The sequence below is a fragment of the Carcharhinus amblyrhynchos genome, chromosome 2 (genome assembly GCF_965287045.1).
Source record: "Carcharhinus amblyrhynchos chromosome 2, sCarAmb.v2.hapA, whole genome shotgun sequence".
Taxonomy (NCBI): Eukaryota; Metazoa; Chordata; class Chondrichthyes; order Carcharhiniformes; family Carcharhinidae; genus Carcharhinus; species Carcharhinus amblyrhynchos.
In genome coordinates this window covers 127,974,193-127,989,016 of record NC_137325.1, presented here as the reverse complement: position 1 = coordinate 127,989,016, position 14,824 = coordinate 127,974,193, and the positions used below count along the sequence as shown (strand labels likewise).

General features: G+C 41.2%; 1 protein-coding gene across 6 annotated transcripts in view; it reads right to left on the bottom strand.

Moving 5' to 3' along the window:
- The window catches only part of LOC145358519 (disco-interacting protein 2 homolog C), a 571,331-nt gene extending 557,162 nt beyond the window's left edge, over positions 1 to 14,169 (bottom strand). For all 6 annotated transcript variants that reach the window (XM_080212647.1, XM_080212672.1, XM_080212655.1 and 3 more), the window contains exon 1: positions 13,922 to 14,169. In XM_080212647.1, coding sequence (XP_080068773.1) covers positions 13,922 to 14,006 — 85 coding nt within the window. In that variant the 5' untranslated portion in view covers positions 14,007 to 14,169. The remainder of the gene's footprint in view (positions 1 to 13,921) is intronic.
- Positions 14,170 to 14,824: the final 655 nt, after the last annotated feature.

Here is a 14,824-nt window from a genome sequence, read left to right as displayed (position 1 = left end):
TATGGTGTACAAAACAGGATTACTCCAGGAAATAATTCTGGGAAACATGAAGCATTAGAATATACTGAAGAATTTATATGCTGGCTCCATGATTGGTGAGCTTTGGCTGTACATTTGCAGCTATTAGAAGTAAATACATTCAGGAATGTGTTTTATCCATTGGAGCATGTCACTGAGATGGGGCATCCCAGCCAAAACAGATTAGAACCATGTAAAAAAATCACTGAGGTAGAAGATTAGCCATAATCTAGTGACCTTTGGAGCAGACTCAAGGATATTCTTGCTCCTATGTCCTATACTCCGATGTTCCAAGAAAATTCTGCTCAAGTCAAATTTTCCAAAAGTTGCTGGCCAGTCATGACAATGTGTCTAGCACATTGCGGAGGCAACGGCCCAGTGGTATTATCGCTAGACTATTAATCCAGAAACTCGAATGTTCTGGAGACCTGGGTTTGAAACCCACCACAGCAGACGGTTGGGTTTGAATTCAATGAAACAAATCTGGAATTAAGAATTTACTGATAACCATGAAACCACTGTTAGGAAAACCTATCTGGTTCATTAATGTCCTTTAGGGAAGGAAATCTGCCGTCCTTACCTGATCTCGCCTACAATTTGGTTGACTCTGAAATCCCCTAACAAACCACTCAATTTGAGGGCAACGCCCGTGTCCCATGAATTAATAGAAAAAAATTAGCAACATGCACCACATAAATGTAATGCAGAAGGGAGACAACTCACCTTTCTCAAACAAATTATACACATTTTTGAAAAATGTGGATATCTTAGAAGCTAGCGTGATAGAGCACGTGAGCAAGAGAGACACCATGCAAGGGTAGGCAAAAAGAAGAGAATGAGCAAGAATGAAAACAGAAGATAAAACACCTCATCGCATTTTTGCATGAACAATGAATTACTCCTGAAATGCAAAGACTGATATCATGTCTGCAAACCAGAGGCAATTGCCCACCTGGGGCTTGTAGGTATTCAGTCCAAGTGACAAATATGCAACCTTTAAATTTATATGGCTCTGGTCAGTGGTTTGAAAGGAAGCCTTTCCAGTTAAACTATTCTGATCTTCTGTTGTCTGTCACATATTTTATTCATACCAAGTACACCCCATCATGAGGCACTTTGACCAGCTATGTAAATTCAGCCACATAAAACGTTAACCAAAGGAAGGAAGAAGACTTGCAGTCTGGATGCATTCCATTTCACTGGCTAGCTAATTATTCAGCTTTTATTTCATTTGACTTCAATAGTCACCTTCACATAATCATTGGCATATTGAGTGGGACCTCAGTTCCACCTAACCAGAAGCTGGGGTCGCGGCACAGTGGTTAGCACTGCTGCCTTACAGCATCAGGGACCCAGGTTCAATTCCAGCCTTGCGTCACTGTCTGTGTGTGGAGTTTCCGCATTCTCTGTGTGGGTTTCCTTCGGGTACTCACGTTTCCTCCCACCGCCCAAAGATGTGCTGGTTAGGTTTTTTGGCCATGCTAAATTGACCCCAGTGTCAGGGGATTAGTAAAGTAAATATGGAGAGATTACAGGAATAGGGCTTGAATGGGATTGTGGTCGTTGCAGATTCGATGGGCCGAATGGCCTCCTTCTGCACTGTAGTGATTCTATGATTACCAAATCAACCCTGTGACATGCCCAATCAAGAAATCACTTTAAAAACTTGAAATCCACCAGACACTCCTGAGGAGCACGTACACCTAGGAAATGGTGCACATCCAATTACTTCACAATTCATCTCTGTCGGCACCATACCGGGCAACATTCAAGTCACAACCACATTTAATTTTTGAGATGCACAGAATGGCATTTTCTTCCTGCACTAGGTTTTTTTTAGAAATCCAGAATCTCTGCCTGTTTTCTCATAGGGAGAACCATGTAGGTTGATGCCCCACCACAATTGGAGCAGATGTTGTCAACTACTTGCACAGCAGGCTTTCAGACACAATGACTAATATGCATGATAAGCAAAAAAGCCATATGGGAAACAAATAACATCCAACCTCTCCTACCAACAAAAATACAGTCCAGTTTGCGTGCTACTTCAAGTTCAGTACTGGAAAGCCTTATCCAAATTCATCTGCTTTGTGATCAGAAAGGTCTTTATTTTTTTTAAAACAGGAAATTGTTTATAAACAGTCCATTTTGTGAAGCAAGTCATCAACTGCAGCCTCCCAAGAGCAACTCAATACTCATTGTTTTCAGAGATTCTATCACGACAGATTGCTTGGTCGTTAGAACTGAAAGTAGCTGGGGTAGCCTGGCAACAGCTCAAACTAAGGAAAATCTCCATTTAAAGAAAATAAGAAATGCAGAGTCAACCATGTCAGATTTGCTAAGATTTGCATGTGCACTCAGAAGGTTTGCAAACAAAGTATAGAGGCAACTATTATGATACTCAGGTCAGTTAATTGGAAAGCAATTTGCATTGGAACCATAGAAAATTACAGCTCAGAAACAGGCCCTTTTGGCCCTTCTTGTCTGTGCCAAACCATTTTTTGCCTAGTCCCACTGACCTGTACTTGGACCATATCCCTCCACATCCCTCTCATCCATGTACCTATCCAAGTATTTCTTAAATGCTAAAAGTGACCCCGCATTTACCAGTTTATCCGGCAGCTCATTCCACACTCCCACTACTCTCTGCGTAAAGAAGCCCCCCCTAATATTCTCTTTAAACTTTTCTCCTTTCGCCCTTAACCCATGCCCTCTGGTTTTTTTCTCCCCTAGTCTCAGTGAAAAAAGCCTGCTTGCATTCACTCTATCCATACCCATCAAAATCTTATGCACCTCTATCAAATCTCCCCTCATTCTTCTATGCCCCAGCGAATTAAATCCTAACCTATTCAATCTCTCTCTGTAACTCAGCATCTCAAGTCCCGGCAACATCCTCGCAAACCTTCTCTGCACTTCTTCAACCTTATTTGCATCCTTCCTGTAACTAGGTGACCAAAACTGTACACAATACTCTAAATTCAGCCTCACCAATGCCTTATACAATCTTACCATAACACTCCAACTTTAATACTTGATACTCTGATTTATAAAGTCTGATGTACCAAAGCACTCTTTACGACCCTATCCACCTGTGACGTCACTTTGTGAATTCTGTACCTGTATTCCCAGATCCCTCTGTTCAACTGCACTCTTCAGAGTCCTACCATTTACCCTGTACGTTCTACTTTGCTTTGTCCTATCAAAGTGCAATACTTCACACTTGTCTGCGTTAAATTCCATTTGCCATTTTTCTAGTTGGTCCAAATCCCTCTGCAAGCTTTGAAAACCTTCCTCACTGCCCACTACACCTCCCCTCCCCAGGAGTTAACTCTTTCTTTCATTTAATTGGTAGCTGACATTCATACACTCTACAATTTACTTGGATGTAGATATATGTTCTGTGCTTCCTCTAACCAGAGGGCAGCTTCAGTTTCTAGCAACATCTTTCGACATCAATAGATTTTTCAGAAGCACAGGAACTGCATGGACCTTTTAAGTAGTTAGCTACTTAATTCACTTAGAATCTAAGGATAAAAGCAAATGATTTACAAAATCCTTGGGATGAATACAAATATTTCTGAAGTTTTCACCCCACAAGACTCATCTCCCATGTGCTTTTTTTTGTTTTAATTCAAATTCAATCGAATCAAGTCCAATTCTGGGTCTCAACAAGCTGAGACATTCCCAATCCAAGCTGACAAGACAGGGTTCTCTCTCCTCCTGTCTTGGGCTTGATCTAAATTATCCCAGCTGATTGACATAGCACCTCCTCCAAGGCTTGATCTCATTTGCATCTTAGCCAAAAGGCCAAGATGCCGCTTTTAAAAATTGCCTCAAAATGAAGCTAAAATGTAACCTAATGACTTCAACCACGCACAGCACGTTGATATTACACCGCAGCACAATTTATAATGGCGTTGTCTGAGACGAATCACTGCAACATATATTGCTAGATGTGCACATGCAACAGGTGCAACTCAGAAGGAAAAGAAAATGCACACCAATTGCTATCATGTATTCAGCTAAGAAATGGTGAAATTCATCTCTTTTCCCCTCCCATTCATGACATTTCATTGTTAAAGCCAGCATTCCTTGGCATGTTATTGGTGAAACTATTATTGCTTGCCCCCATCCCACCACACCTCATCCCAAGTCACCCTTGAGAAGGTGACAGTAAATTGCCATTTGTTACAATCAAATGTTACTACATTCCACACGTTCATCCATATTTGTGTCAAACTACCAAATCAGAAACTAAAGAAACAAAAATCTGAGACAGAAGACTGTGCAGCAAACCACACAAAAAAATATGGTAAACTATGAATGGTGCCTAGGCCTTGAAATTTCTTTCAAGAGATCACTCTCTGTTGTCAACCAGTTTCCAATTGAACTGGAACCTCCCCGTTTCCAGTCAGGAAAAATCTCAAAACAATCCACACGTTCAATTCCTTCACCAACTATCATCACAAAACTTGACTGGCTCAGGTGTATAGCAACTATCCTGGGCTAACGCACAAAGAATGGCCCTCAAGTAAGTTTATTTATTAGTGTCACAAGTAGGCTTATATTAACAGGGCTAAGTCTCTAGGACTCCAAAGCACCGCACCGCATGTTCATTTACTGAGGGAGCTATAAGAATTTTTAATATTGCTCCTAAAAATAGTTTACAAAATTAATTAACTTGATCAATTCACATGGATCCAATATAAAATTTTCATGTTAACATGCAGCACATAACATTACCTGCACAAATGCGCTTGCTTCTGATGTTTGACAGAAGTAATACAAATGATTTACTGTGCAAAAGTCACATTGCCTATGCTGCCATTTTCTCCTTACACAAGGTCAAAAGTGGTTTCTCTCACAATGTTAAGATAAGTGACCTGAAGTGCAAGTGTATACAATACAATTCTACAGTCTTGCTTAATTAAATTTAAAACTCTATCCAGACTTGAACTAATTTGCATTGGTTGTCTTGTGCTAATGAATTTTCAATTACAATTAGATCACTGTCAAAATGACTGATTTGAATTGTTTTGTGAAGAACATGCCTTGTCTGAACTAATAGATTTATTTGTTTTTAAAATCAATTTTGGATTAATACCCCAAAACAAAAGTATTAGCTGGAACTCATGGTGCACGGTCATAAATAACCAGCCAAAAATCAGAACATCAGGAAACAAGATCACAAAATGTATGAATTTTCATGAAATAATGCAAATTAAAAACAAAACTAGTCATGGATTCAATATTTTCAAAAGAAACTTAATTTTCAGTACATAAAAATAGATGAGGCAGTGATTTTAGTAAAGGGTCTCCATGACGAGGTTAGTAATCATCCCAACATGAAGTCATTCTTCGAGAATCACTCTCAAATAGATCTTGTCCATCAATATTCTTACTACTTCTGAAGGAAGTGGCAAATACTGGTGTATGAACCCACAACTGCTGTCAACTATCTGGTATCTTGTACCAGTGGCTATTTTTCCATGAAATCAGATCATTTGACATTCAAAGCATCACAACTAAACTATTTTTCCATTCATAGTCAACAGACATGAACAATGCAAGTTCATATGGTGGTTTTAAAACAGAAAAGTGTCTCAAGGCCCACTACAGAAGGATAATCAGACAAAATTTACAATGAGTCAAAGGAGACATCTAAAGAGATAGTTAAGGCTTGGTTAGAGCTAACTTTTAAGGAGGCTCTTAAAAGGTGGGGAGGCAGGAGGGAGACAGCTGAAGCTAGACAGAGGTAGAGTAGTGAAGGAGTAGGGAAAGAGTGAAAGGCAGCTCAAATGAGAGCAAAGAAAAAGTGAGAACACAGAAAAGTGAGAAAACAAAGAGGCAGAGGGGGAGAGACATTCAGGAACAATGTGGAGATTGGTGGGTGTTTACGTCAATGATCACCTGAAGGTCATGTACAATCAGGATACTCCTTTCGGTTATTATGTGAAGTGGCCCAAATTGAGGGAATAGTAACTCCAATGCAATCACTGCAGTGGGTTAAGCAATAATCAACAACTGATTACCAGAAAGGTAACATTATATGTTACATTATGGTTAACACTGATGAATGCATTTAGACATGGCTAAAAGCTGCGCAATTGTTTGCTGGAGCACATCAAAAACAAATTAATCTAAGATTGGTGGGGAATTTGAATAAATTTGATGTGACACACAATGGCTACTGTGGCAGTCTAAAAAGAGTACTGTGCAACAGACACATGTTCTCATATTCAATTCATAAAAATTTACTTTCAAAACACACAAACATTGAAGAACTTCCCCAAACAGATGTTATGCTCCTTCCATTTCAAAGACCTAAACATCTGATCAAAGATGACCCAAATAATTGTGTTTTACTTAAATATTCATTGCTCATTCCATATCATAATATCTATACGGACTTTGGATTGATGAAAATGCTGCGTAGCAGGTGGTTTCTATACTCCTCCTCGCTTCTGAAAACAGCGCTACTCAAAAAATAGATGGATTTTGGATTGTCAAATTGAGAAAACATACAATGGTGATTTTCTTTGCCTCCAGCACTGAAAACCAGCAAGTAATGACTCAGTATCCAGCACTTTAGTCATGGCAGCTCATTTTTAAATCGCCATCGTTCTATGAAAGTAAGGGAAAAGACAAATAGACAGGATAGCTACTGAATTAAAACCGAACCAAAAGAACAAAATCACCATCATGATTTGCCATCTCCAAACAATTCTTATAAATGTTCATTTTTAAAATCTATGGGCTTGTTAACATAAGCATTTGAAAATCCATTAAGTTATTTTTACTTCACCTTTCAAATTTTTTTCAAGACTCCCTTGAGTAATTCCTATTTAACTTAGTGGGAAATGATTTTGCGAGTTTAATTTTTCCAATGTTTAGTGAAGTTTCTCAGAATGTTAGTGTTTCCTCACCCCAATCCACTCTCATATACTTCCCTGCCCCAAACCATCACTGACATGGGATTGCCAGCTACGTTGACAGGTTTCTTAAATTATGTATATTTTTCCATTTCTAAATTGTAGTATTGGCAATAAAAAGAATTAATCCATAAATATAGGCATTCGAGTCAGAGTTGCACTGCGCAAAAGGGTCCTTCGGCCCATCGAGTCTGCACCGACAATAACTACCACTAACATCACGCTAATCCTAACACTTGACCATATTGTTATGACGTTTCAAGTCTCAGCTAAATACTTTTTAATGGTTGCAAGATTTCTGGCCTCCACTACCTTTCCAGGCAGCACATTCCAGATTCCCACTATCCTCAATGAAAAGAACATTTCACAAATCCCCTCCAAATCTCCTGCCCTTTACCTTAAAACTGTGCCCCCTCATGAGGGACAGCTGCTTCCTACTCACCGTGTCCCTACTCCTCAATTATGTCCACCCTCAGCCTTCTCTGCTCTAGAGAAAGCAATCTCTCGCTGTAGCTCAAATGCTTCATCCTGGTGAATCTCCTCTGAATACCACTCTAGCGATATCACATCCTTCCTATAGCGAGATGACCAGAACTGCGCACACAACTCCAGCTGTGTCCAAACCAACATTCTGAACAGCTCCAATATTACTTCTTTGCTGTAATACTCAATGCTATCACTGATAAAAGCAAGTATCACATATGTCTTAACTACCCTATTCACCTGTTCTGCCACCTTTAGGGATCTGTGAAAAATTATCCCAAGATCCAGCTGATCCTCTGAGCTTCCTAGTGTCTTGCCATTCATTAAATACTCCTTTGTCTTGTTACTTCTTCCAAATCACCTCACACTTATCAGGGTTAAATACAATCTCATACTGCTCTGCCTATCTGACCAACCCATCTAATCTTCCTGTATCCTATGACCTTCTTCACTATTAACCATCCTATCAATCTTGGTGTCATCTGTAAATTTACTGATCACTCCCCCCACATTATCATCTGTATCATTACTGTTTGTAACAAACAATAAGGGACCCAACACTGAACTATGTGGTACATCACTGGACACTGATCTCCAGTCACTCAAACTGCCTTCTACCACCATCCTTCATGTCCTATCACTAAGCCACTCTCGGATCCATCTCACCAAGTTTCTCTGAATTTCATGTGCTTTCAGTCTCCCATGTGGGACTTCGCCAAAGGCTTTGCTAAAATCCATATAAACTATATCAACTGCACTTCCCTCATCCACACACTCGATTACATTTTCAAAAAAATTGTTAAGCATGACTCCCTCTGACAAAGCTACGCTGACTATTGTAAATCAACCATTGCCTTTCCAAGTGGAGATTAATTCTCTCCTTCAGAATTTTCTCCAATAGTTTCCCTACCACTGACATGAGACTCACCGGCCTGTAATTTCCTAGTTCATCTCTACCATCCTTCTTAAAGTGAAACTACATTTGCCATCCTCCAGTCCTCTGGCACTTTCCCCATGGTCAGGGAGGAATTTTGTGTCAGAGCCCCTGCAATTTCCAGCCTTGCCTTCCACAGCAGCCTCTGATGGGATGCAACTCATCTCAGCCTGGGCATTTTTCCATTTTTAAGCCCATCAGAGTCCCCTATACCTACGTCCACATTTATTTTGTCAACTGCTCTAAGTCCTCAGTCCCTTTTCCTGAATTCTGCACCTATGTTCTCCTTTGCCTGAGTGATGACCGATCAGAAGTATTCATTCAACACCCTTCCAATGTCCTGCGGCTTCATACACAGATTGCCCCTTGGTCTCTAATGGGCCCTACTCTTTCCCTGGTCAACCATTTGCCCTTAATGTATTTATAGAATATCTTAAGATTCTCCCTAATCTTGTTCACAAATCCCACTTTTTGCTCTGCTAATTGCTTTGCAAGTTCCCTCTTGCACTTCCTATACACCTCTAGGGCCACAGCTGAATTGATCCTTTGGACTTGATAAAAGCCTCTATCTTCTTTCTTATCTAATCCTGAATTGTTCTAGGCGTCCAATGTTCCATGAATTTATTGCTCCTACATTGCCCCTTACAAGGAACATGTTGGATCTGTACTCTCTCTGTTTCCTTTTTGAATGGCCCTCACTGCTCCACTGCAGATTTTCCTGTAAGCTGTTCCCAGTCAACTTTGGCCAGATCCTGCTTTATTTTAATAACATCTGCCTTCTCACAGGTTCTAAAAGTCTTTTTGGAAAAGTACATACCAGTCTCTGTATCAATTCAGAACACAGTGGCCCAGTCAGAAAATTTGTGGTTTCAATCTCCATTCCAAAGAATGCAGCCCATTATCTAGGCTGACACATCAGCGCAACAACTGAGGGCGTGCTGTGCTATTGGAGATGCCATCTTTTGGATGAGACATTAAACGGAGTCATCGGCCAGCCTCTAGGGTTAATCTCATGAAAGGTTCAGAAGAGCTCAAGCCAACAATTTTCCTTTAACCATCATTGCTTGAATAGATTATTTTATTGTTTGTGAAAGCTTGCTGTGCTTAAACTGGCTGTTCCATTTCCTGTACTAAAATATGGTCAGCGCTTCGAAGAACATTTTATCGGCTGTAAAATGCTTTGGGACATCCTGAGGTTGCAATAGGCACTAAGTAAGTGGAAGTTCTTTCTTCGATAAACAAGAGAAAGTAGATTTTTTAAAAAAAACAAGGTATCCAATTACAACTTCTTTACTGAAAGCTGTTTAGGATTTCACTTCAGTGAGCTTTTTAAACAATAGACCTGTTTCATTTATATCCGTGTTTATATATTTTTATTTTACACTACTTAGCTGCTGAATTCAACTTACTAACAAGAACTGGTTGGTGTTTTTAATTGATCTAAATGAAAATATCCATGTTAGTTAAAACAATAAAGTACAATTTTAAAATAAGCTACTGTTTTATCAGAGGTCCATTCAAAAGGACAAGGGAAAGAATAGCTTTCTGTTTTTACTACACAGTTTCTGTGAATGATCCATACATTGTCTATCAACAAAGCATGAGAAATCAACAAATCTGAAACATTAAAATGACACTGCAAAAGGAACCACAGAACAGGGACTCCACAATTCAGTGCAATTTCCTATGCTTTCCATTGAAGCTCACTGGCGGAATACATTAAACATTTAACACAAGATGACAAGCAAGATGCTTTTGCATTCACAAGATCAAATCGGTATTCAGCTGTTGTAGAAGCAGTGCTAGCAAATGTATAAACTTTCTTTAAAAAAAGAAGAAAGTACATTGCAAGGTGGGCAGTGCCCATTTAAGTCCTCTCCCTGGATTCCCCTCAAGTTTAAAAGTACGTACATTTACAACTAATCATGGAAACAAAGTAGGATTTTCATTTGATATTATTTTGCTAAGACCTTCTAATTTTGACAATAATCAATCATTCTGGTATCAATTGTTCTGCTGAAACAATAAGCCCATTGATACATGAATCTGGGAACTATCCTTTTCTGTACTGGTCACAACTTAGGCACATGCAACACTCTCCAATGATCACAAATCCACTGAATTCACTCGAATGCAGCATTTTTGTGTTGCTATCCCTTTTAACTCCATCCGTTTCTCCCCAGTTTCTATCAAGTAGCTGATTAAAAGAGGCATTTGCATCTCCATCAAATCGCGACCGCTACCCTTGAAAGCCAAAAAAATTTGGGCCCCAATACAGCCCGAGGTAACCACAGTACCATACACACAAGACTGGTGCAGCATTATTAATGTATATGTTCTTGGCATTTTGCTAACTATTTGGATGGAAATCCCAAGCACTATTGGTTTCCAGGCATTATTTATTAAAATGCAATCCATCTTTTTTCATGAAAACTGCTTGTCGACATCAGGTTTTACAGCACAAGAAGCGGCCCTTAATGTATGTGCCAGCCATCAAACCACCTATCTGTTGTGACGTGGTTTATAGTATTCATTTATTACGATTGGAACATTTGTGGAAGAGACAGAAGAACACAGGAAAGGCAGCACTAATGGTTTGTGTACTTGAATACACCTGCTCAAACCAAGACTGAGACATCAGGGTGGCATTTCACATCTGAGGGAAGGGTGTGAAAAACACAATCAGGCCACTTAGAACCTGGTTTACATTGCTTACCTCTGGCCTGGGTTGCTTTTTTAAAACTCCTGTTTGAGAGAGAAGTCAGGGAGAAGTGCCTCCTGAAAAAAAGTCAGAATTCTGCAGGAGGAGGAGGAGGAGGAGAAGAAATTTCAAGGTTGGCTAGGTTTGCAAAGTATCTATGGGATCCAGTGGCCAACCCGAGCACTTTACAAGGCAGTGTCGCGTCAAAACAAAGCAAAACTGGTCCAGCAAGTCAGTCAGTCAGGTGTGTTCCCCACGTCCAAAGTACGGTTGGGATGAACTCACCTGCGCACTTAATGCGGAAACTGGCAGCATCAACACACCTCAAAACCACTCATTTGGATAATCTCTCTATCCTTGAATAAAGAACAGCAGCTCGACTTGCCCCCATCCGCTCAATCACAATGATTATTTCTATTTGCAGGTAAGCCTGCTTGCCCCAATCAATCTCTCATCACCAGATTCTTTATTTCTCCCCCCCCACCACCACACAAGTGGGAACAGCCACATTGAATCTGACACAAGAGACAGTGCAAACCACCGTGCGGCATATTTTGGAGGGGCGATTTATGGCGGGATAATTCTTTTCAAACGGATATTTGCACGAACACAACTTTGGTGAGCAAAAATAAAATCTGAGTGTGGTGGGGGGGGGGGGGGGGCTGTGAAATCACTAGCTAGGTTTTTACTCGAAACTCCAGCAATCGGAAACCGCCGTGAGATCGGCTGTTATAAAATTCTAAGTGTGTTCCGGCAAGTCAGGGGGAAAACGAAGCGTGGAGGTCACATATGGACTATTTCAAAACTGCCAGCTAATCAGACTGTGGAATAAACGTCATTAATAACGGCTACATGTCATGTGTTTACACACACACAGAATACAGCATCTGGGTACTCCTTCACTTCCTACTTGCGCCCAGTCCAACCGTTAAGCATTTCAACTTCTTCTGGGGGCTGGTCCAACCAACACACAATGTCAAAAAAACCGCTCAGTCCATAAAAGGGTTTCGCAGCAAACTTGCTGCTTCCCAAACACTTAGTGTCAAAGTTTGCCCAGAGTGACACACACATAGCCACAGCGCGCACACAACACACACACGTTCACACCAGAATGTGGACAAAAAGGGAACGACTGAAGAAGCGATCAACAATGTCACACCTGGATTTGAACCACACGCCGTTAAAAGTATCAGATTTCAAACACCGCCCCCCCCCCAAAAAAAAACATCCGGTGCGGTTCACACACAGTCCCTGCCCCAAAGGCTTGGAATGGCACTCCTGGACCACAGATCTCAGAACCAAACTAAAAGGAAGCCACATCAAACGAATCGTGTATATATGTTTAGATATATATATAAAAAAGTTAAAACCGATTAGTTTCCCTCCGAGGGTTGAGTAGAATTTGAATGCGTGACCGTACCCGAATGAAGGATGCACATCTGTCTTCATCGGGAAAAGAACCGACACGCATAGGGTTAAATTGACGGGCGAAGCCGTTAGTTTGACCCTTTTTTTTTAAACCAACTGGCAAATCCCCTCTGCTGTCAAACTGCTGGCTTCTATTAATTCCAGTTTTCGGATAAAGCACAAAGCTGTTAGGGGAGAGACCCGGTGGTAAATATGTGCCTAAAAAGATGTGAACTGGCAGCCAGTGGATTGCCTATCTCGAAGCCAGCACTTGTAAAAAAAAAGGAATAGAGAAGAGAGAGATAGCCAAAAATCTACAAGTATCACACGCATTAATGAGCTCCACACTCCTACACTCGTCGATTTTAAACTAGAAGACATTTAATCACGACCAAATTATCTTCAAGAGGGAGAAACGGTTGTGTGTGTGTGTATATGTGTGTGTGTGTGTGTCCCAGGCTAGGGGATAAAACGAGCGTTACGTTACGCATAAACCCAGCCAGACAGACAGACACAAGTATGAGCAGGAAAGGAAGACTACAAAAAGGAGAAAGAGGATTTTTCTTTTTGGCCACCTCTGTTTTTAAATTTGGGAAATCTAAAACTTATTATTTGCAGCACACGTCGGTGTTACAAACTGGCAGTGCAAATGGCAACATCAAATCCCACACAACGCCAGCCACATCGACCTTAAGGCACACGAGTTATTTCCCCACTACTCTCAGCTCTTTCCATCATGTCAAAGATTTAAGTGCTGGAGTACGCCGTCTTCCTGCCTTTACATTCAAATTATACAGTCGCCCATCAGTACACTGTCGAGATCTATTGCTAAACCGAACATCTGTTTGTTATATATTACACAACATGTACACACACTTGATTAACACGGCTCTTCACTTCAATGATTTTTTTTGTTGAAATGCTGCAACCTCAAGTTTAGCAAATACATTGGGATGGTCCATAAATCGTTACAAATATTTCACACCGTGGGGGGGGGGGGTGTAGAGAATATGAATTAACGCCACGGTCACATATTCTTCACACACAAAGATATCAATCTGGCCTTGCCCTTTCCATTCCAAATCGGAAGGAGAATGAAATAATAGCTCCAACAACAACATATCAAAGAAGCCTTGCTTGTAGAACCGTTAACCGAGCAAAAAAAAAACCCAGCCCTAATATCATTTTTCCACCTCCTTCGGTTTCACCGCTAAATGAAGTGTCAGCTGAAAGGCAACGCTGTATCATTAATACATTGCAATCAAATCACAACAACCAAAAAAAAATCAAAGCCAAGGTCCGGGCATTGATTTAACAAAAAAGATAAAGAGGGAAAGTACGGGATATAGAAGAGGAGAGAAACCCATGAAACGAATGGGAAGAGAGAGAGAGAGAGGAGGAGGAAAGAGAGAGAGAGAAAGGGAGAAAAAAAAATCCGCTTTTTACCTTCGGATAATTCCAAATCCAGCTCGGCTAGCTTCGCCCTCACCTCGAGAGGAAGAGCTAGACTATCAATGCTGCGGTCCGCCATTCTCTCTCTCTCCCTCTTTGTGTCCAAAATGAGGAGGCCAACACTTCAGCACTTTGCACAGAGGTAAAGGAGATGCATGATATTGTACAGGAGGGAGGGAGGGAATCTCCACCGCTTCACACCAGCGCCATGTCTGCGTGTGTGTGTGCTCTGTCTGTGTGTAGGAGAGGGAGGGAGGGGAGGTGGGGGGGGGGAGGAAGAGAGAGAGAGAGAGAGAGGAGAGGGGAGGGGGAGACAGTGAGCACAGAGGCGCGCGCTCCAGGAGAGCACAGCACGGCGCGCACGCGCGCGCTGGAGGGTTTGGCGGGCTTGCGGAAGGAGGGGGGTGGTGGTCTCGCGCAGGGAGCGAGCCCGCCAGGACAACCACTAGAGGGAGCGAGCAAAAGGTGAGGAGGAGGAGGAGGAGGGACTGAGAGAGGCAGAAAATATAATGTAAGGCATAAAGAAACATGTCCGAGAGAGGTGGGAAAAAACATATTCTGTATCTGTGTGTGCGGGAGTGAGAGAGAGATACAATGTATCGGCCCGAGACAATGATACAATGTATCTGTGTGAGAGTGATACCATTTATCAGCCTGCCAGAATGATACATCTCAGCGAGAGAATGATACAATGTATCCTGTGAGGGAAAGATAGAATTGGAGGAAAGAAAAAGGACACAATGTGTCTTGAACAGTATCCGGAAGAAAATCCCTTTGTGTGTGAGATAAATAAAATGTGCCGATCGCGCGCGCGAGGGTAAAGTGGCTGAGACAGAAAGACTCGTCGTGCAAAAAACAAGAGGGGAAGTAGATGGAGAATTGTGAAGGGGAAATAGG